Source organism: Onychostruthus taczanowskii, unplaced genomic scaffold (genome assembly GCF_017590055.1).
Source record: "Onychostruthus taczanowskii isolate IOZ18803 unplaced genomic scaffold, ASM1759005v1 scaffold106, whole genome shotgun sequence".
Classification (NCBI taxonomy): Eukaryota; Metazoa; Chordata; class Aves; order Passeriformes; family Passeridae; genus Onychostruthus; species Onychostruthus taczanowskii.
Genome location: NW_024497186.1, coordinates 1,326,671 through 1,354,473, shown reverse-complemented (window position 1 = coordinate 1,354,473; position 27,803 = coordinate 1,326,671). Strand labels below are relative to the sequence as shown.

Sequence of the window (27,803 nt, the reverse complement as noted above, 5' to 3'; positions counted from 1 at the left end):
ATAGATAAAGAAAACTGCCCAATTAACAGAGATAATTGCCCCACCTCTAACAGATGGCAAATGGAATACACACCCCCATTTCCAACCTAAGACATTGATTGACCCTCTACTGGGTGTTATCCTGGTAAATCAGAACCAGCTCCTGTCAGAGCTGTGGGGACTTTTGCTATAAGCCTGGGCAATGAGATCTGCTTGGAAAGATTCTGTTTTATTTCTTTTCATTGTAGTGTTGCCAAAGTTTGAGCTGCTGATTGATCCCCCTCGCTACATCCGTGACCTGTCACTGTGTGAAAAAGGAACTGTCCATGCCAGGTAGGAACAGGTCCCAAACCAAGTTTCACTGCTGTGAGTTGTACTGCAGTCACTGGAGCTTGGATCCCACCTGCTGCAGACTTTTCAGATGATTTCTTATCATCATCAGCTTTCTGATGTAAGAGCCTTCAAAAACATGGTAAAAATAACAATCTGGAAAGCTTTCTGTGGTAATGTTTTCTAGATGTGGAGGTAACATGGTAATTGTCTTTATTTACCAGAAGAACAGAAACCAGCTGGAAGTTATTAATCATCTCCTTTGCATTTCAGATACACATTTGGCAAACCAGTGACAGGGAAACTAATTGTCAATATGACTATAAATGGTGTTGGGTACTACAGACATGAAGTGGGACATCCTGTCCTCAAGACCACCCAGGTGAGGGAGACCATGGACTCACCTGTGATGAAATCTGTCTGACCTGTCAGCCTGATCTGTCTTCTTTAACGTTTATCCTGCAGCTCTGTTTTGTTGCTGATGGGAGATCAGAAAATGAAGGAGTAAATATTATAACTGGGGCCAGCATAATAAAAATATTGCTTATTTTTGCATGGTGTGATTATGATTTTAGATATTAGGAGGAAGCTCTTTTCCCATAGGGTGCTGGGCACTGCCCAGGCTCTCCAGGGAAGCCTCCCAAGGCTGCCAGAAGGCCAGGAGCTCTCAGGGATGCTTAGGGTGGGATTGTTGGGATGTCTGTGCAGGGACAGGGGCTGGACTGATGATCCTTGTGGGTCCCTTCCAGCTCAGGATATTCTGGGATTTGGTGGGATAAGAAGTTTTAAGAGCATATGGGGCTGAGGAGAGCAGGAGCCTGAGGTGACAGAGTTAGTCCAGACCATGGCTAAGGGAGGAAAATGAAACCCCCCTTCCTTTTCCCCCCTTCCTTTTCCCCCAATCCTAACCCTTCCAAAACACTGCTGCAAGCCCCCATCGGGTGCCTGTGCTTTAGATGTGTTTGCTGTGCCCTGTGTGGGTGTGCAAAGCCCTCCCTCTGTGTGCCCCACCCCAGATGGATGGCTCTGCCGTGTTCGAGGTGTGTGTCAGGGACATGATGCCAGCAGATGTCCCCGAGCACTTCCGAGGCACAGTCAACATCTGGGCCACGGTGATCAGCTCTGATGGCAGCAAGCAGGTGACCTTTGATGACTCCACACCTGTCCAGAAACAGCTGATTGATATCAAGTACTCCAAGGACACCAGGAAACAGTTCAAACCTGGGCTGCCTTACAAAGGCAAGGTGAGATTAAAAATAGTCCTGTTTTTAATGGTCTTGGGTACTAATGGGTACTAGTTGGGTGCTAATATGGCTGATTTAATGAAATTATTTTTTAAGGAGAACAATAATTCTCTCATTTGTTTCCCTTGTGTTTTGCTGCTTTGGAATGTGGTTTGGAGATTATCTGACAGGTGGTTTCATGTGAATTGTGGGGGTTGCGGTTTGTGGTTTTTGGGGTTACTTTGGTGTTTTGGGGGGTCTCAGAGTGGGGTTTGGGGTCTCAGAGTGGGGTTTGGGGTCCCAGTGTGGATTTTGAGGTCTCAGACTGGGGTTTTGTACTGACTTGACCCCAGTGATTTTCCCCACCTGGAATTGCTGGTAATTTAAAGCTAATTGTTCTATAAATGCCCCACTGTGCAGGTAGAGGTCACTTACCCTGATGGGAGTCCAGCTGACAGAGTCACCATCCGAATTAAAGCTGAGCTCACACCAAAGGACAATGTTTACACAAGTGAACTGGTCTCAAGGAATGGCCTGGTGGAGTTTGAAATCCCCTCCATCCCCACAGCTGCCCAATATGTCTGGCTGGAGGTGGGTAAAAGCTCCTTACAGGATTAGCAGGCTTTCATCTAACTAATCTTGTCAAACCTGCACTTTATAAATCAGTGCTACAAACAGGAAATCGGTGCCTTTTAGCTTCAGCTTCTGGATTTCAACACAGCAAACACTGGGTTGTTTCTTGCTGCCAAGAGAACTGATGTTGATAACCACCATGAAAAGATGCTCCTCTAAATGCACCTTAAAATGTTAGTAGGAGTCCAATATTTGGGGAGTAAAGATGTCAAGAGGTGAAAGGCGAAAGATATAAAATGGGAGAGGAGAGTAGAGATTAAGAACAAAAAAGCTTTCTCTGCATAACATTGATATAACTTTTTTTTTGTTTTTTTTTTTTAAGACCAAAGTGACAGCAATTGATGGGAAACCTTCTGGGGATCAATATCTGCCCAACTATTTGTCCATCAGCAGCTGGTACTCACCCAGCAAGTGTCACATCCAGCTCCAGGCACCAGATAAACCTTTCCAGGTATGTTGGCTTCAGATTCCAGCATGGAAATGAAATTAAATCCTCTGCATTGCTTGGCTTAAAGTACGTTGTTCTAATTAAATATTTCTGGACATTCCTGATTCTGGGATCTTGAGCTGTTTCCACCACAAAGGATGGAGGAGCTGCACTGGAGCCACCAAATAATTGTGGAATGTGGGGTACACAAGGTGCTAAGCACAGCTCCCTGGAGGCTCTGTGCAGCACCTCAAATCCAGCCCTTTCTGTTCAGAGAGGGGTGGGTGTAGGCATGGAAAACTTCAGTATTTCTCGTTTGAATGTGTGTTCTGTGCCTCCAGTAATGCTCAGGCATGGATTGCTTGCTGAAAATGATTGGAAGTGATATTAGTGGGAGTGGCTGAATTACAAAAGACCAAAATTAAGGCTGTGTAGTCTCACTGGAACTTTCAGTTTAAATCTCAGCTGGATCTGTTCAGTCTTCCAGTTATTGAGCTCTGAACATGATTGTCTTGTTTTCTTTGGTAGGTTTTGTAGGAGCCTCTCTAAAAATGTAGTCCTGCCCTGTAAAAGCTGTTGTGATTTCTCTCCTAGAGAAAAGATCTGATTTAACCATGGTTCCTGTTGCATAATGTTTTCTGAGAGTTGTTCAGGGTTTCTTCTTACCCAAGAAAATGTTCTGAAGGTCTGCATATTGCTCTGTGGAAAAAAAAAAAAGTGGGTTTTGGCCATAAACACAGTGAGATTTGTTATCAGCAGCTCTGTCAGGTTGGTTTCAGATTCTTTGTATCCAAATAAGAGCATTTTTTTTATCATTGCATTTCATGAAAGTTTAATGGCTAATTAATCTTTTACAAGTTTCCTGAGGTATGGAAAGGGGATTATACACTGCTAATCTGAACACATTGTTCTTATTATAACCTGATTAGAACTAATTCTTCTGTGGGAAAGCTTGGAGCTGGATGACCAGCTGATGTGGGAACTATTCCCATGTATTGCCAGCTCTTACTGGGTGTTCCAATTAGCTACATTCATTTTTTAATGAATTGTTTCATCATTTGCACTGGGGAATTCTTAATACTTCAAATATTTGGTGTCACGAGGCGCCTCTTGGACTCTGTGGCATTCTCACTGTGTTTGACCATCAGCAGCTCCTTGTGCTCCAGTTCTGCCCTTCTGGTTGGTGCCATGTGTGTATTCTGCAGGGAGAACATTTGGAGCTGAAAAAAGAGAGGTTTTTCAGAACATTTATTTGGGATTTTCTAAGCCTGAATGGTTTTATTTGGGAACTGCTCTGCTTTAAATGGCAGGAGGGTGAGGAGGGGAAGGTGCTGGAGAAATCCTACTGACCACAAGCATCAGGCACTCCTCAGAGCCCAGAAGGAAGGAGTTTGTGTTCCTAGGAAAGCCTGCTGCTCCTCAGGGCGATCAATCCCATGGCTGCTGTCTGTTCTGTTGGGAATTTGCGGGGTTTTGTTTTGGGGCTGTTCAGTACTCACTGAGCCCCTCTGGGTGCAGAGTTTCAGTGCCCAGGTGTGCTGCTCTGGAGCCTATTGCAGGCATCAGATGAGTTACCCAGACCAAAAAAAACTCCCAGATTTCTTCTCATTTATTTCTGTGTTTGACACCTTCCTGAGTGCCCAACTTACAAATTGTTATCAAGACTTTGTGTGATTTGACAGCATTTTCCCTCAGATCTCTTCCCAGTCATTTCATGGTGATGTTTGAATTGGTATTTGCCCAGTGGATGTAATCACAATTAAACTGCAAAGACTATCAAACACATATCTCTTCCCACCCCCAACCCAACTCTTTCCTTTTTTGGGCTGGGCTACTGAAGGGGTTTCTAAAATTCAACCAATTCTGACAGCTGCTCTGTGCCAAAAGGCTTAACTTCCAGGATTCCAGAGATTCCTTCATTGTTCCATTAATGCATACAACCCCCAGCTCATTCTCCTGCAGATTTGCAGCGAGTGGAGAGCTGAACACAGACCCCTTTTGAGTGTGGAAAAAGTCCCTGAGAACAGTGCTAATGTAATAATAAATATAATTTTCAATGCAGCCATTTGTTAGGAGAGGGCTCTCACCTCCTGTGGCCTGGAACCCACGCAGGTTCCTGTGCTTTGGCACCAAAAATCTCCCAACAGGGCAAATCTTTGGCTTTTCTGTCCCTGCCTGCAGGTGGGAGAGGAGGCCTGGATTGCAGTGAAATCCACCTGTCCTTGCAACTTCACTCTCCACTATGAGGTGGCATCACGAGGGAACATTGTCCTCTCGGGGCTGCAGCCCAGCAATGTCACCCAGCAGAGGAGCAAGAGAGCCACCACCCCCTTGGAGAAGAACACTGACCTCACACGCTTCCCAGGAGCAGGTAGCCAGCACCAGAAATGCAACTCGCCCCTGTTTTCAGTGAAAAACAACCTTTCCACACCCTTTTTGTGAATGTGATGCTCCTTGAAGAATATAGGTAATTTTGTGCAAGAAAAATAGTGAAATCCATTGCCCTCAGGCATGTAAAAAAGTTCTCCGAGAGGCCTAACCCTTGGAAAGTTTTCTTTGGTCTTTCTGAAGTCTTTCTCAGGTGAAGAAACTCTAATATTTGCTTGGAGTGGAGTGGCAGGGAAGTGTAGGGCAGGGCTGGGGCAGCTGGTTGAATTGGTTGAGCTTAAACTGAGGAGAGGATGTTAGATGGGAAGAGAAAATTAAATGGACTGATCAAGGAGGTCACACAGCCCACAGGGGGAAAGGAAATGAAAGGGGGACTCCTGGTTTGTACAAGGAGTAACAGGAACACACAAATCTGGTGGACTTGGGGAGCAGGGGTGTGAAAAATGGTGGGGTTGGGAAGATGGATATAACAGCTGCCAAAGGAAAAGTCTGACTGTCCTGGTAACCACTGTGGGAGTTGGGAAAGGAGTCACAGGAACCTCCCTCCAGGTACCCACCAAGCTGCTGGCAATCAGTCATTTGGAATTTGTGATGATTTTCTGCACTGAAGGCTCGTTCTGAGCTGTTGCATTCATAGTTTGCTCAGAGGCTTTGTGGCTGCTCTGGCACTGGGAGGGTTCAGGGCCAGGTTCTGTGGGACTTTGGGCAGCCTGGTGTGGTGAAAGACACCCTTTTTAAAGGTCCTTTCAACCTAAACCATTCTGTGATTCTGTTTAACAGCTCTGATGATTCTCTGTTCTATAAACTGCATAATCCTTTTTCAAGCTTATTCCTTTTCTCTCATCAGCATTCTCCAGCAATAGATAACATTTTCTGTTTATTTTCAATGGCTTGATAACTTAACTGTGTGTTTTCTTGACCTCAGGGCTGGAAAACCACTGAGTAATCCTTCCCTACCCACCTTCTCCATCCTGCTCATTAAATTATGAGTGCTAATTACCTTTCACAAGGAGGAGAAAAAGGGAACTATTCTGAACTCAAGAAGGTGTGCAGCAGGAGCAAGGGAAGAATGCAAGTCCTGAATGGAGAGTTCTGTGCCTGTCAACATGAGGAGGGGGCAGGAAGGGAGTGACTGGGATAAATAAAGCTATTTTTTTTCTCCACAATTCCTGTTTCAGCACCTCCCAGCACTCCTGCAGCAGAGGTTGAGGTGTGTGTGACCTTCCTGAGGTTCTCAGTCGTTCACTCCATGGCTCCCCTGGGTCGGCTCCTGGTGTACTACGTCAGGGAGAACGGAGAGGGGGTCACAGACAGCCTGCAGTTCACTGTCACCTCCTCCTTTGAGAACCAGGTAGTGAAGAGGAAGGACTGCTGTCCCACTGCTCTTTGGTTTTTGGGACAATCATGGCATTTAATGGGATTTCCCTTCCCAGGTTGCCGTGGCGCTCTCAGCCAACGAGACCAGGCCCGGTGATGTTGTGAACATCAAGGTCAGGGCTGCAAAAGGAAGCTGTGTCTGCATGGCCACGGTGGACAAGAGTGTCTACCTGCTCAAGACAGGCTTCCAGCTGACAGCCAGCCAGGTAGAGCGAGCTTCAAGCACTGATGTCCTCTCCTGACCCCTGTGATCCTCACCCAGCTGGAGGAAGCAGCCAAGGAGAGCAGCCTGTGCCCTTTCCCTGCAGGTGTTCCAGGAGCTTGCAGAGTATGATGTGTCTGATGCTTTTGGAGCTCCAAAGGAAGAAGGGCACTTCTGGTGGCCTGGCATGTCCTCGCGTCGGCGCCGCCGGTCCTCTGTGTTCCCCTGGCACTGGGACATCACCAAGGACGCTCGCTTCGCCTTCACAGTAGGAAGAGCCAGCCTCCCTTCCCTCTTGTGCTTCCATGTTTGCAGGGGGGTCTCCAATTCCAGAGCCAGCCTCCCTTCCCTCTTGTGCTTCCATGTTTGTAGGGAGGTCTCCAATTCCAGAGCCAGCCTCCCTTCCCTCTTTTGTGCTTTCATGTTTGTAGGGTTATTTTCATCTCCATAACCAGCCTCCCTTCTCTCTTCTCTGCTTTCATGTTTGCAGGGGGGCTTTCAATTCCAGAACCAGCCTCCCTTCTCTGCGGAGTCTCCCTTGTGTGCTTTCATGTTTGTAGGATGATTTTCAGCTCCATAACCACCCTTCTTTCTCTCTGCAGTGTCTCTCTTGTGCTTTCATGTTTGCAGGGTGATTTTCAGCCCCATAACCAGCCTCCCTTCCCTCTTGTGCTTTCATGTTTGCAGGGTGATTTTCAGCTCCATAACCACCCTCCCTTCTCTCTTCTCTGCTTTCATGTTTGCAGGGGCATTTTCAGCTCCACAGGCCAGGGGTTCCCCCCACATCAGAGCTGGGTAGGATGAAAAGTGATTTTTGAGAACAGATGACACTGTTCTAGAAAAGAGATCTGAGCAACATGGTTTGATTTTGGCCAATTCAATCTTGGGAGGGCAGTTGTCCTGCTGGGTGAAGGAATTCATGCTGATGCTCTGGAGAATCAGAGACCAGAAGGTTCCTCCAGGCTGGGGTGAGCTTGCAGAGCTCTTCTGCAGCTACTCCAACAGGGAGGGAAGGTGGAATGTGAATCTTTCCTTGTAGCCTTTTGGACTTTCCAAAGGAAATAATTTCAGCTTCTTTCCTGCCCTGGTTCTCCCAGCTTCTGTTGCCATCTGTGTGAAAAACCTTCATATCCTTGATCAGGTTATCCCTAAATGCTATATATTTATAGTTAATTGGTGTGTTCCCATAGTTAAACCTGGCCAGATTGTAAAAATGTGATTGCCTTTGATCTGTGCCGTGCATTTGAATCAAATTGAAAGCTGGGCATTTAAAACAAGTTGGGCTTTTTAAATGTACTCATCCACTAATTCATTTTTTCATTGCTTTGCATACCAACAGCGTAACCTTTTAAGCTGAAAACCAGTCATTTGTAGCTCTTAAGAAAAAACTGCTATTTCCATGAGCTTTTTGCTTTGCTTTTGTTTAAAATGGGTGTTCCCTCATCTATTTGAGAAGTTCACCCTTTCAGGCTCTGCTCCCATCCCTTCTTTGCTTTCCACACCACTGCAGGGTGTGACCCCTGCTCCCTGAGACAAGGAGAAGGCTGAGCTGTAAATGTTTGATATTCTTTGCATCATCTTCTCCTTCTTGCTCCTCTGAAATGCAGACTGGCCTGGAGAACCAGTGCCACAGCTCTGATCTTTGTTCTTTCCCTTTTTAATCCACATAACTGCTGATAATGATGATCCTTGCTTCCTACAGATCCATCTCTTCATTCTTTGGCCTTCCTCTGGTTTTAGCTAAATTGTTTTATTCTGTTGCCTGAAACCCCAGAGGCTTTCACACATTCCCCCAATTCCTCAATCTCTTAATTACAAACCCTAAATCCTCATTTTTTGCCCACTGCTGCTTTCCCCCCTGGGGTCTGAGGGGTTTTTTTTCTCACATTCCCCCAATTCCTCAATCTCTTAATTACAAACCCTAAATCCTCATTTTTTTGCCCACTGCTGCTTTCGCCCCTGGGGTCTGAGGGTTTTTTTTTCCCTGATGCAGCTTTTTTTGTCCTTACTGAGAGCTGCAAACTCCTGGGAAATGTTCATTTTTGGGGAGCTGGTGTGAGTGCAGGGGCTGCACACCTGGTGGGGAAGAGCTGGGGTGTGTGCAGAGAGCAAAGCTCATCCTCCTGTGCTGCTGGGAGCTGCTGTCTCTCAGGAATAACAGCATTTAGGGGACAGAGCTGGAGCTTTCCCTGTGTGGACATTTTTCATTTTGCTTGGCATCCCTGGCAGTGCAGAAAGGTGATGTCTGATGAGAGAGCTGCCTGCTCACTGCAGCAGAGCACACTGGAAACTTTTAGGAAGGGTAAAAAGCTCTAGGGGGAAAATAAGATTTTTTTTTAAATCTGTCCCACTTGCCCACTAGTGTTAGATACTGATTTAAATGCATTTTCCAAACAGACAAGAGCTTTCTCATAAAGCCCCTGCCTAAGCACCTTCACATTAACAGTCATCTTTACACAAAGATTTAAAATAATCCTCAAGATTCAATTGAGATTTCCCCTGTAAATGTTGAAATAGGATTAAGGGGATTCTATTAAAAAATCAGTGAATTAATCACATTTAATTCTTTTTCTTTAATTCTTTTTATTTATTTCTTTTTTTTCCTTGCTGGTTTTTGTTTTGTGGTGTTGATTTTTCATTGTCTAGGAAACTGGCTTGGTGGTGATGACTGACATAGTCAGCCTGAACCACAGGCAGAATGGAGGGATGTACACAGATGAGGCTGTCCCAGCCTTCCAGCCACACACTGGCACCTTGGTGGCCACCATGCATTCCAAAATACCACCAAGGTAACTTTTGGGGTTTAATGTCTATTTTCTGTGATATTCCTGGCTAGTTTTTTTCTCTATTCTCAGCTTTTTCCACCTCCATGCCCCCAGGTTTGGACAAGGCAGTGATGGGAAAATTCTTCCAATGGCTTGGTAGATGTAAAAAAAAAAATTAACTGACACTGCTTTGTTAAATTGAATTGAATTCTGGAAAAGTGACACATGCAAAGAGTGCTAAATTATAATTTTGAAGAATATTTCTTTGCAATTTACTGTGAATTTCTTGGAATATTGAGGCTAGAAGCTAGAGCTGTTTTTGCAGAGTCACTCATTGCTCATGATTTGGACCATTCAGCTGGTGGTCAAAATCAACAGAATGAGGATCTGCATGGAGGAAAGGCTGTGAAGTCCCACAAGTGATGAGGATGTGCCTTCCCTCTGCATCCTGAACTTCCTGGGAGCCTCTCTTAGCAAGAGGAACTTCTGGGCTTAGTTAAGAAATAGATGATGAAATATCACAGGTATAAAAAGCTTATTTAAACTGTTAAAATGTTAGAAATCAGAACAATTCCTGAGCAGGGATGGAGAAGGGGGGGGTTGCAGGAGGAGCTGCTGCTGGAGGCCACGTGCTGCATTTGTTCCCCTTGATTCCATTTGGTGAAAGAATTTGCATCACAAACCAATTTCATTTTAGATTCCATTATTTCTGCTGGTTCCAAAGGTTAACTTACTTGTACTGTTTTTTGGATTCTTGTTTCTGCCTGTAGAGTGGCTGTGCACACAAAGGGATTGTTTCAAAAACAAATTTAATTTGTGTTATTCATTCCTTAATGAGTCTGCACCAGCCAGAGTTTTGGTCATGTGAGCCAGAGTCAGGTGATAACTCTGATTTATCACTGACTGCTGGAAATATGTTATTAAAAGAATCCATTTGCAAGGATTTATTTCTTGTTCTAGCAGAGCAGAGAAGAGGAAAAGAACCTTCTTCCCTGAGACGTGGATTTGGCACTGCCTCAATGTCAGGTATTGGCATTAATTACATCCACAGGTTGTAAACAAAGCTCTTTAAAATCTAATCAGTTACACTGGCATTTTCTGATTTTTAATTTTTTTTATTATTATTTTTCTCCCTATTGTTGTTTTTCTTCATTACCACTTCAATCTTTTCAAGCAGCTGTGCCACATTGATTCTCTGGTGATTGCTCTTCAAATTTCACAGAGCCCTTCTTTCTCTGTTATCTCCTGCAAGAACATCTCCCCCAGATCTCAATCTCCTTCCTCTCAAATCCTGGCTTCCTCTGGGTACAGTTGGAACTAAAAAAAAAATTATTAAAGAGATAACTAATCCATCCCACAACAGCACATCTAGGATAATTTGAAGCAATTATTAAAAAGCTTCTCCAGGTTTGCAAGTAAACTTCATCCTCAATAAATGATTGTAAATTAAATTTGACAGGAACTTGGAGCAAGTGTATTCAAATCTGTTCAATTGAGCATGAAATATGCTTTGTAGAAATACACAAAGAATTCCAGAAGTGCCCGTTTGGGCCTCAGCAAGCCAGGGCAGTTAATTATAAGTGGGAGAGTGTGGAATAAAAAGTTGCAGATTGTGTTTTCTCCATTTTATTAGAAACAACTGAGTTGGAGCATTCCTTAATTTCCACTCTCTTGAACAGGAATAATTTATTTTTTTTCTTCTACCATTTATAATTATAATGTACAATCCTTAAAAAAAAGAAAAATTAAAAAAAAAGAAACAAAAGCCTAATGTCAACTTCCCAAACCAATTCTAAAAATTCCTAGAGCCTGGCTGGAGGGTCTAATGGCTGGAAATGAGTGTGTACTTTGGCCCCGTGCCCAGAAGAGTAAGTGCCCTCATGTGTGAAAATAATGTTAATGCTGGTTATGGGCTGAAATCCCAGTGGAAAGAACATCAGCTGCAACAAATTGTCCGGTTAAACAGGCTGGAATAGTGCCAGCCCTGGGGCAGGACTGCTCCTGCCTGCTCCTCGGGGAGCATCAGGGCAGCGCTCAGCTGCGAGCTGCAGGCAGGGTGGGCACCTTGGGCTCTGATGAAGAGGAGGTAAAAGATCTTCAGCCTTTAAGTAGGTTGAGGTTGGATATTGGGAAGAAATCTTTCTATGAAGCCCTGGCACAGGGTGCCCACAGCAGCTGTGGCTGCCCCTGGATCCCTGGCAGTGCCCAAGGCCAGGCTGGACAGGGCTGGGAGCAGCCTGGAACAGTGGGAGGTGTCCCTGCCATGGCAGGGGTGGCACTGGGCGGGCTCTAAGGTCCCTTCCCTCCCCAATCATACCACGTTTCTATGATTCAAGTGCATTTCCCAAGGCTTTTTCCCTCTGGAGTTTGAGCTGGGGGAACCACATTCACCAGCCAGTGCACGGAGTCTGACTGAACTTATAAAAAGCACAGTGCTCTCCACTTTTTATTGTTTTAATCCTTTCCCTTTGTAATACAAACCCAGAGATGAGTCCCTGATGAGCTGCCTGGCCCCTGACAGGAGCTTCAGGCTCACTGGGTATTCATTTACTGGGAGGAGCAAAGCAAAGCCAAGGTGCTTCACTGGTGCCTCAAGCGTGAGCAGGTCTGAACAGCAGTGGCAGTGCAGCTCTGGGTGTGCACCAGGCACCTCATGAGGACAGCATGTCATGCTGGACACTTCTTCTGGACACCTCCCATTCTCATCTTCCATGCCCCCAAAGCTGGCAGCATGTGTGTCAAGCTCTGGGGAATAAATAAGAACTTGTGAGGAAACAACCTTGGGGTGTACTCACAACTGCAGCAATCATCCTGCCAGCTGAGCCACGAAACAGCTTTTGTTCTTGTGTTAGAGGAAGTGTTTTCTGTTCCAGGCAGGGCCAGAGCTGCTTTTCAGGAGGGAAATAGCAAAGTCTGCCGAACAAAACTGAATTTCTGTTGTTCTAAAGCATGGAAGAGGATACCAGGATTATGATATCCCTTTGTTCTATGCACAGGAAAGCTAAATACTCAGAGATTTGATTTTTAATAACTAATTTCAATCGTCATTGAAAGAAAATGATAGGTTTGGAAATTTTCTAAGTCAGTCATTCCAAAACCAAGCAAACCAAAGTGTTTCTGAATCGAAACAAGCAGTTGTTGAACTGGATGTTTAGGAAGTTTCTCATTTGTCCTTGCATTCAAGCAGAGTCTGCAGTGTGGCAATGGACACAGGGACAATGAGTTCCAACAAAATCCACTTTTATTTCACTAGCTATTAAATCAATTTTTGTTGAACTGTTTTTATCCAGGACTTTGGTCTGGGATTATTTCTTGTCTTTCTTTTTAGATTTTGGGGTTTGTTTCAGAGTTTTGTTGAGATTTTTTAAAATTTCATGCAGACATTTGCCTCTTGGAAATGAGGCTGAAAAGGAAGTTTTTAATCCAGGAAGAATTTGTGTTTTGCATGAGTAACAATTTGCTTTTCTGCTGCTTATAAATACTAAAAATTAAATATTTGCAGGTCTCAAAACTGGTAGAAAACACAGAGCCTTTTGTAAAGCTCAAAGCAGACAATGCTATCTGATAAATCTATATCTGGAGGGAATTCCCCAAAATGCTTGGGGGCATCATTAAAAATGTTAGGAAAATTAATCCACAAACATCAGAGGTTTATGTCCAAAAAGGAGGCAGAGGAGTCCTTTGACTTTATTTGAATAAAGGGAGAGGCCATGGAGCATTCCCCTAGGGTCTCTCCATTTTTTGGAGGATGCAGCCTCTATTTTATCCTGATTTCCCTTCTCTCTTTCCCCATTTCTGAGGTACTTGAGAGGTTCAGACTTCCCAGAACCCCTGATACCAAAGATTCCCCTCTAATGCAAAACCCTCCTTTTAAACTTTTAGTTCTTATGGAATTTAGGGTTTTTTCTTCCCCATTATTTCTTTCATCTTTCAATGTCTAATTTCATTTATCAGCAAACCTGAAGTTTATTCGTAAAAGCAAATATCTTTTTCCATTCAAAAACCAGTGGAATCCTTCCCATTGTTCCTTTTATCTCCCAGTGCTGGTTTTATCTACCAGCAGCCCCACAGCTTGTTTGTAAAGACAAATCCACTCTTCCTCTCCAAAATGATTTAATTCCTGTGCTGTTTGGCAGCAGCAGCTCAGGGGAAGCCCAGCTGCAGGTGGAGGTGCCCGACTCCATCACCACGTGGATCACGGAGGCCGTGGCTCTGTCTGAGGAGAAGGGGCTGGGCATTGCCAGCCAGACAGAGCTGAAAACATTCAAACCCTTCTTCATCGACTTCACCCTGCCCTACCACGTCATCAGGGGAGAGCAGACCAAGATCCCCCTCACTGTCTACAACTACCTGCCCCTGTGCGCGGAGGTAAAGCTCACACCTGCTGGGTGATCTGCCTGTCACGGGGGATGAGGTGGCAGGCTGACAGGGGGGTAGGCTCAGCAGAGATGCTTTCAGGAGATAAATATTGGGTTGTTTTTTTTTTTTTCAACTCAAATAAATGTCATCGCTTGGTTTGGTTTTGGTTTGGAATGCCCTTGGTAGGGTGAAGTGTCTTGCAGCGCTTCAGAAAAACAAATGTTGAAAAAGGCAGAGGAAAGACATTCCCCAGTTTGGAATCTCATGCTGAACCAAAAAGAATTTCCTTCATAATCAAAACGCTGTCAAAAATAGTAAATTTTGAAGGATTGTTTTTTTCCCCAAGAAAAAAGTGTTTTCTTCTCACACTCCCCATCTGCCCAGCTCCAGAGGTACTTGTAGAATTGCTGAGCTGGAAATACTGCTCTCAGTTAAATCCATGGCTAGAAACTTTGAAGAAAGAATAATTCTGTGATTTTTATGAAGAACGCTGTGGGTTTCCCATTGTTCACATAGATCACTTTGGCTTTGTGGCTGATATTTCCAATAAATGACATTCCCAAAATTTTCACAGGTCCACGTGAAGATTTCTGTCCCAAAAGGCATAAAGTTTGTTGGGCACCCTGGGAAGCACCACCTGACCAGGAAGAAGTGTGTGGCCCCTGGGGAAGCCAAGCCCACCTCCATCGTCCTGGCCTTCAATGAGCTGGGCCTGAGCAACATCACTGGTACTCACAACTCCAAACAGCTTCCAGAAGGGGTTTTACAAGAGTTTCTTCTTCCTCTCTCAGGAGAAAATTCTTATTTCCCTATTGCCCCAGTTCATTCATTCCACTTGCTGCCAGCTTGGCTTTCCAACCTCATTTATTGTATTATTATAACAGAATAATAATTCTGTTATTATTTTTGTATTGTATAAATATAAAAATAATTTGTATTTATTGTATCCCCTGCCTGTGATGCACAGAATGTACAAACAAACAGCAGGACATTCTCTGGCCATCAGTTTTCCTGTTGTGATATTAAGGTTGGGCCTGTTTCATTTCCCTGAAGAGATCAGTGGAAATTTTTAAACAAGAGAATAACAACAAATTCTGTGCAAATAATCCCAGTGAAAACTGTGCAACACCAAAAACTAGGGGAGAGTTTCTCTGTTGCCCCATGACTGTTCAAGTGTTGCCTAGTTTTAGATGTGATCACTCAAATATAGATAAAGGTAATATGAGAGAGGTAATTACAGCACTTGGTGTGCTGTTAATCAGCTGCTTCTAATTAGTTTGGGTCTCTTTAACTTCTAGAGATCTTTATATCTCAAAATCTCTGCTGCTTTTCCCTTCTGTTTCTTAGCAAAAGCTTTTGCCTATGGTGGGACCAACTGCTGCCAGGAGGGGATGCAGAGCCTGAAGAATGGCAAACACTCAGAGGACTCTTACTTGGACAAAAGGAGCCCTGTGGGGGTGGATTATGTTCGCAGCAGTGTCATTATTGAGGTGAGAAAACACCAATTTATGGTAATTCAGGGGAAAAAAACTTGGCAAATTGTGAAATCAAACGTGAGCAGGTTTATAAAGGTCCTCAAGGTGATTCACGATGTGTTAGGAGATTGGAAATAATCAGCTTTAGTGATTTAGTGGTTCTTGTACAGAAAGAGCCCATTTGAGCTCCTCTGGTGAATCTTCAACGCTGTTCAGGAGAAAAAGCAGTGGATATTTTATGGGATAAGCTTGCCCTGTTAATCTAAGAAACATGATAAAATGGAAGGCTCTCTGGCACTGCTCTAGCTAACAGAACACAGTGCTTACTTGGACAAAAGGAGCCCTGTGGGGGTGGATTATGTTCGCAGCAGTGTCATTATTGAGGTGAGAAAACACCAATTTATGGTAATTCAGGGGAAAAAAACTTGGCAAATTGTGAAATCAAACGTGAGCAGGTTTGTAAAGGTCCTCAAGGTGATTCACGATGTGTTAGGAGATTGGAAATAATCAGCTGTAGTGGTTCTTGCACAGAAAGAGCCCATTTGAGCTCCTCTGGTGAATCTTCAACGCTGTTCAGGAGAAAAAGCAGTGGATATTTTATGGGATAAGCTTGCCCTGTTAATCTAAGAAATATGATAAAATGGAAGGCTCTCTGGCACTGCTCTAGCTAACAGAACACAGTGCCATCACTTTTCTATAAAGGATACAAACCACTGTTTATATAATTTATAAATTATAATTTCTGTGTTTTCCAAGTCAAACTGGGATCTGTTCCTGCTAATCCAAGCCCTGTGGTTTATGCATGATTTCTGTCTTTCTATAGCCAGAGGGACTGTCCAGAGAATACACCTACAGTGTGTTCTTCTGCCCAAATGGTAAGTTCATGATTTGAATGAGATATTCAGTTTGTTTGAATCAGTTTTAAAAAGAAGCATTTGGCTTTAAAAAAAAAATTAAAAAAAAGTCTTTGTTTCCATTTCTCTGTGATTGATGAGTTATGGTGTGTAGGAAGAACTTGTAAATAAAGAGTCTTTCTTACCTGGCTGGCTAATTATGAATTTGCTCTAACTGCCCAAGTGATTTCTGGAAATGGCCATTAAATTCCTTTACTTTATGGAACAGTTTAAGTATTCAGCACTGTGGACAGTAACTGGGACTGTACTTTATTTTCAGCTGGTGCTTTAAGATTCAGTTCTGGAATCAGTCTGTTCTTTCTGCCAGAGATTTGGATAGCTCAGAGCTGGCTCCAGTAGCTGAACAGAGATGCTTTTGACCACTAGATTAGGACTGAAAAATCACTTGCTGAGCTCATAAGAAATTCAGCTGAGCAGTTTGAAGCATTTTCTGCCTTGAAGGGGGTAAAAATAAAAGATGAGAAGAAACAACCATGTGTATTTTAATACTTTAAAATAAGCTGGGTAAAAAACCCCACGTACTTAGGAAAGGTCTGTTTGAATTTCAGTTATCAGCTCTAAACTGAACTCCAATTCTTACAACATTCCCTTGTTTTTCTGACTAGAGAAAATACACATTTCCACACCTAACAAATACGAGTACCAGTACCTGCAGAAGCCAGCCCAGATGAGGCACTTTGACCTTGCTGTGAAGGCTCACAACGATGCTCACCTGGCCCTGTCCTCGGGCCCCCACGACATGGCAGAGATGGCAGAGATTGTCATCGGGGGACAGCAGAACACCAAAACCTGGATTTCCACCAGCAAAATGGGAGAGCCAGTGGCCAGCAGGGACACACCTGGCATCCTCTCCTGGGACGAATTCCGCAGCTTCTGGATCAGCTGGAAAAATGGAGTTATCCAGGTACTGAATTCTTCTGGAAATCTCTTTGTGAACAGAGTTTGAGCACACGCAGAGCAGTTTTTCCTTGAGCTCCATTCCTGTTGCCTTTTCCCTCTGAAGCCCTGATCAGGCTGTTGTGATCACAACAAATCTGCTTTTGCCAGCAATATGTTCTCGGGACCTCATTCCTTGTCGTGGTTGAGATGGAGACAGTACAAAGCAGCACACTCCATTTTCAGAAGGCTTCAAACTGTTTTTATTATAGCGTGCATGCTTTTTATACCTTCTTAGAAAGCTCCTAAGTTTACACTTTACTCATTGGTCATGAGAGACAAACAGAGTGTTTATTGGAATAGTTGCAGGTTTCTCTTACTTATCCTTCTTTCTTTCTTGGTTTCTCCATCAACAACCTTGCTAGAAAATTCTGTCAGGGGTAAACATGGATCTTCTTCTCAAACTTCTCTCTGGCTCCCAGAAGTCACTGTAAAACCTCTTCCACAAGTCCTCAGCATTTTTAATGATGAAAACTTGCAGGCCAAGCCTGTGGATTTTCCATTGCACTTCCTTGAATTGTTTTGTGGGTGGGAAGGAGAGAGGTATTGCTGCATCTGCAGGGCACACCTGAGCTGGGAGGTGTCCCACACCCGTGGCAGAGTGACTCCACCTGTGTGGACTCTTGGATCTCCATGGTCTCTTGTCCCTTTCAGGTTGGCCACGGTACTCGGGTGCTAAACGAATCTATTATTGTGGAGTGGACAGTCCCCAAACAGCTTGAGGTGAAGTACATTGGCTTTTCCACAGGCTGGGGGTCAATGGGAGAGTTTAAAATTTGGAGAAAAGAAGAGACTGATGAAAATCACAATGAAGCATTTACTCTTGGAGTTCCCCACAACATAATTCCAGGATCAGAAAGAGCTACGGCTTCAATAATAGGTATCAATTATCAGGAGGTATCACTTAGGTACCCCTTCTCAAATGTGCACAGATGCTCCAGCTGTTACTTCTGACCAGTACTTGAGTAATGCACACCAGATAAGATAGTCACAGGCATTTAAAAAGGTTTATTACTGCTTAATTCTGGGGCAGATCATTCCTTGGGGTTTTTGGCACTTCTTTGAAGCCTGTTTGGGTTGACAGTGGCTTAAATTTTGTGCCACATGAGGGGCTTGGCAGGGGCACTGTCTGTTACAGCTCGTGGTGTTCATTCCATTGTCATCCTCATCACAAATTGTGTTCTAAACCGGGAAGTCATGGATAATCAAAGGCTGAAATGTGGAATTTCTTTAATCCAACCAGAGATTGAAGGGCTAGGACCTAACAGCTGAAGGACTTCCCACTTGTCACAGTTTATTTAAGCTGACTCTGGGGTAGCCAGGAGATATTAGTGCAGTGAGGTGGGGGATAGCCATAAAACACCAAAAGGAAACTTTACTTGCCTGATCCTGAACATTTCCCCTCTTCCTCAAACAGGAGATGTGATGGGTCCTACCCTGAACAACCTGGACAACCTGCTGAGGTTGCCCTTTGGCTGTGGGGAGCAGAACATGATCCATTTTGCTCCCAATGTCTTTGTCCTGAAATACCTGCAGAAAACCAAGCAGCTCAGCCACGAGGTGGAGGTTGAAGCTACAGATTACCTCGTTCAAGGTAACTCATCACAATTGCATTTACAGAGGGAGAAAAGGCTTTGAATTCATAGTTTTGCTTTACATGTCACTTTTTCTAACCAAGAACAGCCCAAGTGATGAGGATTCATCATTTCTTGCAGGATAATCTCAGCCTGACAGGTTTTGATGGCAAGATGTTTTCCCCTGTGCTTCCCTTCAGTAACTCCTAGTTCAGATGTTTATGGATTTATCTTTCTTTTTTTTCCCTTAGCTGATTTCCATGTTTAACATTTTAGAAGGAAAAGGAAAATTAAATTTAGTAAAAATCTGTATATTTAGGGAGTTTTGCCTTATTCATAAATTGTCTTTAGTCACTAGAGTTATGGCTCTTTTCTGGACTTTTTTTTTAAACAGTATTTTCTCAGTAATAGTATACAAAAAAATCAAAATTTAGTATCCAAAGTAGTTAAAACCTTCATTACATGGCTCTAGGTTATCTGTTCTTTCAGTGTCCTGTCCTACTTTACTAAGCAGCTTGAAACAAACTTTTTTTTTAACTTTTTTTTTCCCCACTGTTTTTCTCAGCATTTGTTTTGGGAAGAGCCACATGCAAAATAGTTTTATAACTAAGTGCAATTCTCAGGACAAGTAAGAATTCATTAAAAACCAGAGTGACCCAAAGGGACAAAGCTCTCTTGTGTATGAGTCAGACAATAGTCATGTCATGAAATCAGAGGTGACAGGGTTAGGTGGTTCTCCTCTGAAAATATAAATATAAAATGTAATATGTGAGATATTTCTTGTGCTCAGCAGCAAAAGCCCAGTTCTGCTTCCTCTGCCTGGCTCCAGTCATTTCACTTGTATTTTCTGTGCTTGCTGGGAGCAGTGAGGCAAAGGGAATTTGTTAATGGCCCGAGTCAGTGTTTCCTTTGCAACATCATTTGCTTTTGTTTCTTTTTATGAATCTGCAAACCTTCCAGGTTTTTGGCTCCAAACTCTGTTTGCTAATTAACCCTTACAGAAGAAACCCCCAAGAGTTTTAAACCCTTCTGTGTTCACTGGAGCCCTGCCAAGTGTAAGGTTTAGAATGGAAATGCTCACTCTAGAAGGCTTTTGTGATTTACCAAGCCAGAAAACTTCTTCATTCCTCAATCATCCATCATGGAAAGTGCTGATAATAAATGCCAATAATTCCCATGTGCTCCCTCTTCTTTTGAAGTGGCCTGGGCTAAACCAGTCAGTATTTTTTCTACTTTCTCACCAAAAAAAACATGTGAACAGGGGAAAACTGGAGAGGGGAAGGTCTGCAGTGAGCCCCAGCATCCAGAGGAGTGTTTAGAAAAGAGGAGGGCACAGAAGAGCAAGAAAGACATAAAGTCTGTGCCACTCCCAACCACCAGCAAAGGAGAATAACAGCAAGAGCAGTGAAGCATAATTCAGCTCAAAAACACAGAGTTACAGAATATCCTGAGCTGGAAGGGACCCACTGTGATCACTGAGTCCAGCTCTGGAACGAGCGGCCCATACAGCCTTGGCAGTCCTGGCACCATGAACATTGAAAAAGAGGAGAACAGGAACAATGAGAAGAGTGATATAAAATATAAGGACTGAATGTGTCCATCCACACACTGGGAATGAACACTGAGGAGTTGTTGAAGCAGGCAGTGCTCAATAGTAAATCCTGCCTGAGGACTGCAGGGGGGAAAAGCAATTTAATTTAATTTAATTTTTTTGAGGAAGAAAACAAAAATACCATTACTTAGACTTTCTGCCAGGTATTTGTACCTGTCCCACCACCCCCAGACAAAGATGTGGTGGCTACAAGAGCATCATCAGCCTTGAGGTCTTCATTCCTCCCATTTTCCACACCATTCCCTGGGAGCACTGGGGGGTGTGGGAGTCGTGGGCAGCCCCTCCTCAGGGACTGAGCTCAGCAGAGAAACTTCACCTCCAGAATGAAACAACAATCCACTCCCATAAAAACGCTGTGTGGTGTGGAATAAAACTCCTGTGCTGCAGAATGCAGCAGCCATTAAGTGTTTTTTTGACACAGTCTTCTTGCAGGTTGGAGTTTTCCTTAGAAATATCCACCCTGGAGGGTTTGACTCCAATGGGTGTTTCAGAGCTTTATCCAAATGTGTGTTGTGTATTCATCCATGTGGAGGGATGAGTGCACATTTTGTACAATTCATTTGTTGGGATGGGCATGGTTGTAGACAAACAGGTCTGAGAAACAAATCATTTTCCTAGCAGAAAAAACTTTTTTTTTTTTGCATTTTCAGCCTCAGAAGACATTCCAGGAGAGAGTTCTTGTCTTCAGCATTCACCTTAATTATTCACCTAATTATTATAATGTTAATAATGATGTTTAAGCAAGCCTTGGGACAGCCCCTGCAGCTGGAGGTGTTCATGCATTCAGGTCACAGCTGTTTTTATGTTACCTAAAGCTGTTCCCAGCAACAGCTTTGGGAGAAGTCAGAACCCAGCTGTAATGTCACAGGCAAAACCTTTTCATTTGTAAATGGAAGTAAAATGGAAGGAGAGTGGCTGTATGCTTAAATAAAAACCTTTTGATAATGCATTTTTATCAGGGAAGTGTCAGATTTTTAGCATTTGCAGTGTCCAAAAGGCAGGAGCTGCAGTGTCCCAGATGTTTCCCTGGGCAGATTTCTGGACAAGCTGCACACAGAGCTGGCTCCCACTCACAGCAGAATAAGAAGCTGCCTCAGGCAGCAGAATCCCTTACACATGTTCCAGATGTCCTGAGTCTTCATTCACTTTAAATACTCATTTTTCTCTGTGTCAGGAGGTTTTGGACTCCCCAATTCTTTTGTGCCTTCCAGGCTACCAGCGCCAGCTGACCTACAAGAGGCAGGATGGCTCCTACAGTGCTTTTGGGGAGAGGGACTCCTCAGGGAGCATGTGGTGAGTGGCTATTTAAAACCGAGCTCAAACTAGTTAAAACTGAGTTAGAAAAGTGCTAAGTGTTTGCTAAACAGGGAAAACACACAATTGGCTGGGAAAGGGGAGTAATTTTCCAGCTTTCCTCATGGTACAATACACGGTGGAGAGCAGAAATAAAGCAGCAATATTCAGTGACTGTGCAGATGCTGTACAGTGCTGCTGAGGGCTCTGACTGCATCAGCTGGTGTTTCATTGGTAATTCAGGACCCAGGAGCAGTTAGGAGAGTTAAATCTGCTAGTTAGTCCAGGTTTCAGGCACGAAGCTGTAGTTAAGGATCACATCTGCAATTGGAGAAGCAATTAAGGGATATTTAAGTACCTGACTCCATTAGGGAATGAGGGTTTACCTGAAGCAGGGAAATGTGGCAGAGGCTTCTGTCAGGTAAAAAACCAACCAAAACCAACTCAAAACCCCTCAAAGACACCCTTGTACCAACAGGATGGATTTGTGCACTGTTATCTTTGGAGATACTCCTTAAATACATTTTCTGTGACATCAGTTTGTTATATATTCATAAACAATCATGTATAGTAAACTGTTTCTCTAAACTAGTTTACATATTCTATGAATTGTTTAGCATGGCTCCTCCTTTGTTCTACTGTTTTAGAGTGTGTGATTCCTTGGTTGTGGTTTCAGTATTTTTTTATTATTATTTTTAGTTTTGGCCCTGGCGCACACTGCCTTCAGTCAGTGAGTGCTGATAGTTGGCAGATCTGTAGCAGGTGTCTTCATTATATTTTTATTGGATCTTATCCCATCCAAGCATTTTAACACAAGCACACCTATATCAGCTATTTCACTAAGCGTAATTAATAACAGAAATAAAAAGTATATCTTTATAACAAAGTTATTTTAATACCACACATATAAAATCTATTATAATAGAAAAATAAAAGCCAATATTATAATATGTATCTATAACTCAGGGAACTTCCACCTCAGCCCCAGCATCTCCCAGTCCCTGGATGTAAAATGTGGTGACACAGAATTACTCAACACTCCAAAAATCCCCTGCCAGGCAGCAGAGTTTGCTACCCTCCCATTCCTCAGGGGCTTGTAAATGCAATGACTCAATCCCCCCAAGCTGGCCAGTGCTCACACTTGTTGTCAGAGGTTTAGAATTCCAAAAACACTTCTGGTGCTTTCTGAAGTCTTAATTCTGTATAAAGTGTAACACAGCTTCAGGCTTGAGGAAAGCATATGGATTTCTTATGAGAAATATATTGATTCTTAATTTTACAATATTGATTCTCAGCTTAAAAACTTCGATAATTTGGGATTAAAAAAGAACTATATTTCAGAGTGTGCCATAATTATGACAAGTAAACTTTTGAGTTCTACTTTTCAATTTAGTTTGTTGACCTTCAGTCCTTTTCTTACCCAAAGCCTGGACAGTGATCAGGTGCTTTTATTTCCCATGACCTTTAACAACAATATTTAGTGTTTCCCAACAAGTTTTTTTCAATCTGTGCTTTCTAAGAATATAGTTTTTTCCTTACAGGTACTTTAATCTGAGTTTGTTTTCTCAGTAAAGATGATTAATCCATTTTTACAGGTTAACAGCTTTTGTCCTCAAGTCCTTTGCTCAGTCCCGTGGGTTTATTTTCATTGACCCCAAAGAACTCACAGCTGCCAAAGACTGGATCATCCAGCACCAGAAAGAAGATGGTTCTTTCCCTGCTATGGGCAGGATACTAAACAAGGACATTCAGGTAAAAAACATCCACAATCAACTTGCAGCAAGGACTTTTAAAAAGTTATTATCAGAACATGAAGTCATGCTGTTTGAAATATGAATTTTGCACTTGAAAGGCTGGGATGCTACAGGGAGAACCAGGGAAATTTCAGTTCAGAAAAGTCTATCAGAATGTGTCTGTGGTGTGTCCCAAGAGGATGGAAATCACGGTGTGAAGTCTGACAAAATACTGCATTAAATGTGTCCTCAGGCCAGGGACAGTGGGCTTGGGTTCCTAAATTTTGTACTCCTTGTGTGTGCAAAGAAAAGAAATTTGGTGTTGCTTCAGCTTCTCCTCTAGTTCTAACACATCCTTTGGATTGCTTCAAAGTCTGTTTTTTTTTTCCCCAGTGTCCTTTTCTCCAGTTTTCATCCAGTGGTTTGTGTTGTTTGCCCTTCCAGGGTGGGATCCATGGGAAGATCTCCCTGACAGCTTATGTGGTTGCATCTCTTCTGGAAACAGGAGTCACTTCTGAGGTAACAAAAGCTTGGTTAAAACAGCTCCAAAATTTCTCTCTATTTTTTCTTTATAAAAACTTCATTTTGCTGCTGTTTGCCTTCAGAGTTTCTGTGCTCTCTAGAATGACTGACAGCATCCAGGGAAGGGAGGCTGCAGGAGAGCCTTGGGATTGTTCTGAAGTTAAAGAATCGGTTCTGAAGTTGTTCAAGGTGGTCTCCCACCCTCCAGCCATCAGTTCATGATTATTTCACCAGAGCAAAGCACTCCCCTGCAGCCCCATCCCTCAACCTCTCCCAGAAATTACTGCAAAAAGAGTTTTCTGCCTCTTAGCTTCAAGCTGTGAGTGCAGCCTGTGCACATCCTGCTCTCTTGCCTGTAGAGACTCAGAAATCCTGGCTTGGTGCTAAAAGCAGTTTAACTTGGGGATGCAGAGAGCTCTTGTGGTCTGGCTTGGCTGCAGTGGCCAAAATGCTACTGCTGTTAGATTACAGTGCCTTTGGAGAGCTGAGCTCCTGCACTGTGCTGGATTCAGGGCTCTGGGGAAAAATGTTTCTGTTCTTTGCAATGAGACAGAGCAGGAACACTGCAAAAAAGAGAAGCAGCTGTGTAGGAACAGCCAATTCCACTGGAAAAAACTCCAAATTTCCAGTACAACTGGTGTTTTTGGGATTCCTCCTTAAAACTCCTGGTCACACAGTGCTCCTGCCCTCTGATGTGTTTCTGCCAGCATGCAGTTTCACTAGGATGGAGATGTTTAGCTAAGATTATGGTGACACATTCCCACTGACTAGGACTGGGAAGATGCTCCCTTGCAGCCAAGGCAGAGGGCAGGGGGGGCTGTGCACAGGCAGAGCTGCCTGGAGGTGAAAAGAGGAGGTGCAGTGGGTGCTGCAGCATCTCTTGGTGATCTGCTCTCACACAAAAGGGTCCATTCAGGCACAGCTCTGTGGGTTTGTGGAGGTGTCAGAGCAGCCACTGCCCAGCAGGACCTCTGATAACCTCAGCACTCCTCACCCACCCCTGTGGAGCCTGGGGAGTGAGACCAGGCTGCTGCTGCAGGCAGATGCCCCCTAACCCCCTGTTCTTGGAGTGGAAGGCTTTCAACCTTATTAAAAATTCAGAAAACCCTGCAGAGCTCACAGAGGAACTTCCTGCCTCCCTGTCAGCAGTGTCCCCCTGTGAGCAGTGATGTGATGCTCTCTCTGGGCTGCTGTGTGTCAGGGCAGCCCCAGCAGTGCAGTTTCTGTGCATTCTAATGGTTTTCCTAGAGGAGATTTGTGAGTGTTCCTAATGATCTTAGCTAGGAAATGAGGAAGGGGAAGGTTAGTGCCACAGGGAAATCAAAGGAAACCAAATTACATCAAGTCCAATTAAATTGTTTCTATAAATTATCAGAGCCACGTTCCTGCATGGTGAGGTCATTGGGGGAGTTAATAAAACATGTTTGTTGGCTGCAGGGACCCCTGGGAACCTTGGCCTTTATTATCCTCTGGCGTCTGCCAGACGCTCCAGAGTGTCAGGAACACAATCAAACCTCCAGCACAGAGCTCGCCCCTGCCCTGCTCATCTGCTGCCTTGCAGGGACACAGAATTTCTTCAGCTTTAGGGGAGGAAAAGTGTGTCTCAGTGTTAGCCTAAATAATCCTTACTTTGCTGTTTGCACCTTTTTTTTTTTTTTGAACTTTTGATGCATGGCTTTTCTCAGGGTGTCCAATGTGTTCTCAAAGTGTCCATGCTGTTCTGCAGAGAGCAAAGTGTATCTTTCTGAGTTCATTGTGTGTTTTTTTCTTGTTGTTGTTTTTTGTTTGGTTGCCTTTTTTTTTTTTTTAATGTAATGAGCAATAAAGCAATTCTAACTTCTGAAACTGATACATCTACCCGGGCTTTTTCCCCCCTGTGGATGTAGGAAGAAAGAACAGCTGTAGACAAAGCAAAACACTTCCTGGAGTCCAACCTGTACTCAGCAGAAGACCCCTACACCACTGCCCTGAGTGCCTACGCCCTGACCCTGCTGCACAGCCCCAGTGCAGCTGCCACGCTGCGCAGGATGAACAGCATGGCCATCACCCAAGGTAGGAGCTGCAGCCCTGCCTCAGCTGCTTGTCAGGAAAAGTGAGCAAAACCTGATGTTTCTTCTGCCATGTGAATTAATGAGGGAGATTCTGCCTGCTGGAGCTGAGCAGAGCTGTTTGGAAGTTTGCTGTGTTCTTGTGTTCTTTGCTGTTCTGCCCCCACACCGGCCAAGCACAGCCTGGATGGTTTGAGCTCTGGAGAGGATGGGGCCTGGGGGATCAGGGATTCCTCACTGACAGGTTCTGCAGTTTCACTGAAAGAGGCTGATTTTGGAGAAAAAAAAAAGAAGAAAATTCCCATATCTCTGAAGTGATAACATTTGTGTTCATATGGACTAATGCAAGGAAATCATCACAGTTTCCTTTCACAAGCACATTTGGGCTACCATGAAGCTCCTCTGTGCCCTCTTTAGGATCAGAACCTTGGTAGGATCCTTTAAATCCTATCAGAAGAGGAACACTAGCAGGACAAACTCTAAATCCGGAATTTTTTCAGTACATTATAAAGAAAAGAAATAAAAAAATAGAGGCGAGATTTTCATACAAACCCAAGGTGGCACAGTTTGTCTTTGTAAGGCAAGGCTGCTCCTGGCTCTCTTTGCAGAGGGCTCCACACGTGTGGCTGATGCTGAAGGAAGGCAAGTGCAGCAGAATCACAGAATATTCTGAATTTTAAGGGACTAACTCGTGAGTGAGTGGCCCACACAGAGATCAGAGCCACAGCCCTGGTGTTCAGTTCAATTCTCTAACCAGCAGAGTGATTTTGAGTTGTTCAGAGGCTCTGCAGTGCCCTGTGACACCTCACATTGTCTGGTGGTGTATTTGAATCCAAAATCCAACAATCACCCAATGTTTCACACTGAACCATCTCTGTCATTCCAAAGGGACCCCCTTGCCCAGGCACTGGGTGTCCAAGAGGAGGGACAGTGCAGCTCAGGGCAGGGAGCCAATGCTCCCTGCATTCCAATTCCAAAAGTGGAATTCCAATTCCAGAAGTGGAATTTGACTCTTCCCCTGCACAGAGGCTCAGCTGCACTCCTGCTCTGGTAACACCCCTGTCCCTTTGCCCTCTTCTCCCAGATGGATTTACACATTGGAGCCTCACAGGAACCCTTGTCACTGATGAGGACACCTTCATGGGGTTTAATGATGGACTCTCTCAATCAGGTAATTGGGAACCTGCAGGGCAAGGGCAGAGAAAGGGGAAGGGGATGCCAGCCTGCATTGCAGGGAATTGTTTATAAAGTACAAGGTGTTCTGAAATTGTCACAGTTGTAGTCAAGGCAGGGTGCAGAGAAGAGAGAGCTCAGAAAGGCAGGTAACATGATGCTGAAAGAATAAATGAGAGACAGAGAGAGAGCTCAGAAAGGCAGGTAACATGATGCTGAAAGAATAAGTGAGAAGCAGCAAGATGTGGTCCAGACAGGACAGGTTTTTCATCCCCAGATGTCTCAGTACCTTTCACGCCAATTTTATAAAGACAGAATCCCACGTGGCACTCACTCTTCTGTCAGGGAGTAGTAATTCACAATGGAAATCTGAGGGAATTCAAATATATCTCATTTTAGAGCTATTTATCTTTGTGTTTTCAAATGGACCTAAAGACTGTAGCACTGACACTTCAGCTGGTGTTTCTAGACCTTGGCTGTCAAAGCCACAGAAACAGTGAATGATGTTTTCAAGCCCCTAAAGCCACTGACTCTTTGGATGTGATGTAGGTGCAGTAGTGTTCTAGAGGGATCTGACTGGATATTGTATGAAAATCTCTAGGGCAGGACAACAGTGTGGGCAGCAGCAGAGTAGAACTGGAGTGGGAGAGGAATTACTTGGGGGATACAGTCAAGAAAAATGAGTTTATCTATTGTGTAAATATATTTATAGACAACAGTGTGGGCAGCAGCAGAGTAGAACTGGAGTGGGAGAGGAATTACTTTGGGATACAGTCAAAAAAAAGGAGTTTATCTGTTGTGTAAATATATTTATTATTGGTTATCTATTGCCTGAAGGGA

General features: G+C 43.8%; 1 protein-coding gene across 1 annotated transcript in view; it reads left to right on the top strand.

Annotated features, from left to right (window-relative positions):
• The window catches only part of CPAMD8 (C3 and PZP like alpha-2-macroglobulin domain containing 8), a 55,189-nt gene that overhangs the window by 7,274 nt on the left and 20,112 nt on the right, over positions 1-27,803 (top strand). Inside the window, exons 9-31 of the mRNA XM_041416814.1 lie at positions 228-312; positions 583-691; positions 1,326-1,553; positions 1,953-2,123; positions 2,488-2,616; positions 4,774-4,963; positions 6,159-6,331; positions 6,414-6,563; positions 6,666-6,827; positions 9,206-9,348; positions 10,285-10,350; positions 13,461-13,692; positions 14,258-14,411; positions 15,031-15,173; positions 15,982-16,033; positions 16,678-16,976; positions 17,663-17,888; positions 18,426-18,602; positions 21,406-21,487; positions 23,083-23,239; positions 23,665-23,739; positions 25,629-25,794; positions 26,875-26,961. Of these exons, the coding sequence (XP_041272748.1) occupies positions 228-312; positions 583-691; positions 1,326-1,553; positions 1,953-2,123; positions 2,488-2,616; positions 4,774-4,963; positions 6,159-6,331; positions 6,414-6,563; positions 6,666-6,827; positions 9,206-9,348; positions 10,285-10,350; positions 13,461-13,692; positions 14,258-14,411; positions 15,031-15,173; positions 15,982-16,033; positions 16,678-16,976; positions 17,663-17,888; positions 18,426-18,602; positions 21,406-21,487; positions 23,083-23,239; positions 23,665-23,739; positions 25,629-25,794; positions 26,875-26,961 (3,456 nt within the window). The remainder of the gene's footprint in view (positions 1-227; positions 313-582; positions 692-1,325; positions 1,554-1,952; positions 2,124-2,487; positions 2,617-4,773; positions 4,964-6,158; positions 6,332-6,413; positions 6,564-6,665; positions 6,828-9,205; positions 9,349-10,284; positions 10,351-13,460; positions 13,693-14,257; positions 14,412-15,030; positions 15,174-15,981; positions 16,034-16,677; positions 16,977-17,662; positions 17,889-18,425; positions 18,603-21,405; positions 21,488-23,082; positions 23,240-23,664; positions 23,740-25,628; positions 25,795-26,874; positions 26,962-27,803) is intronic.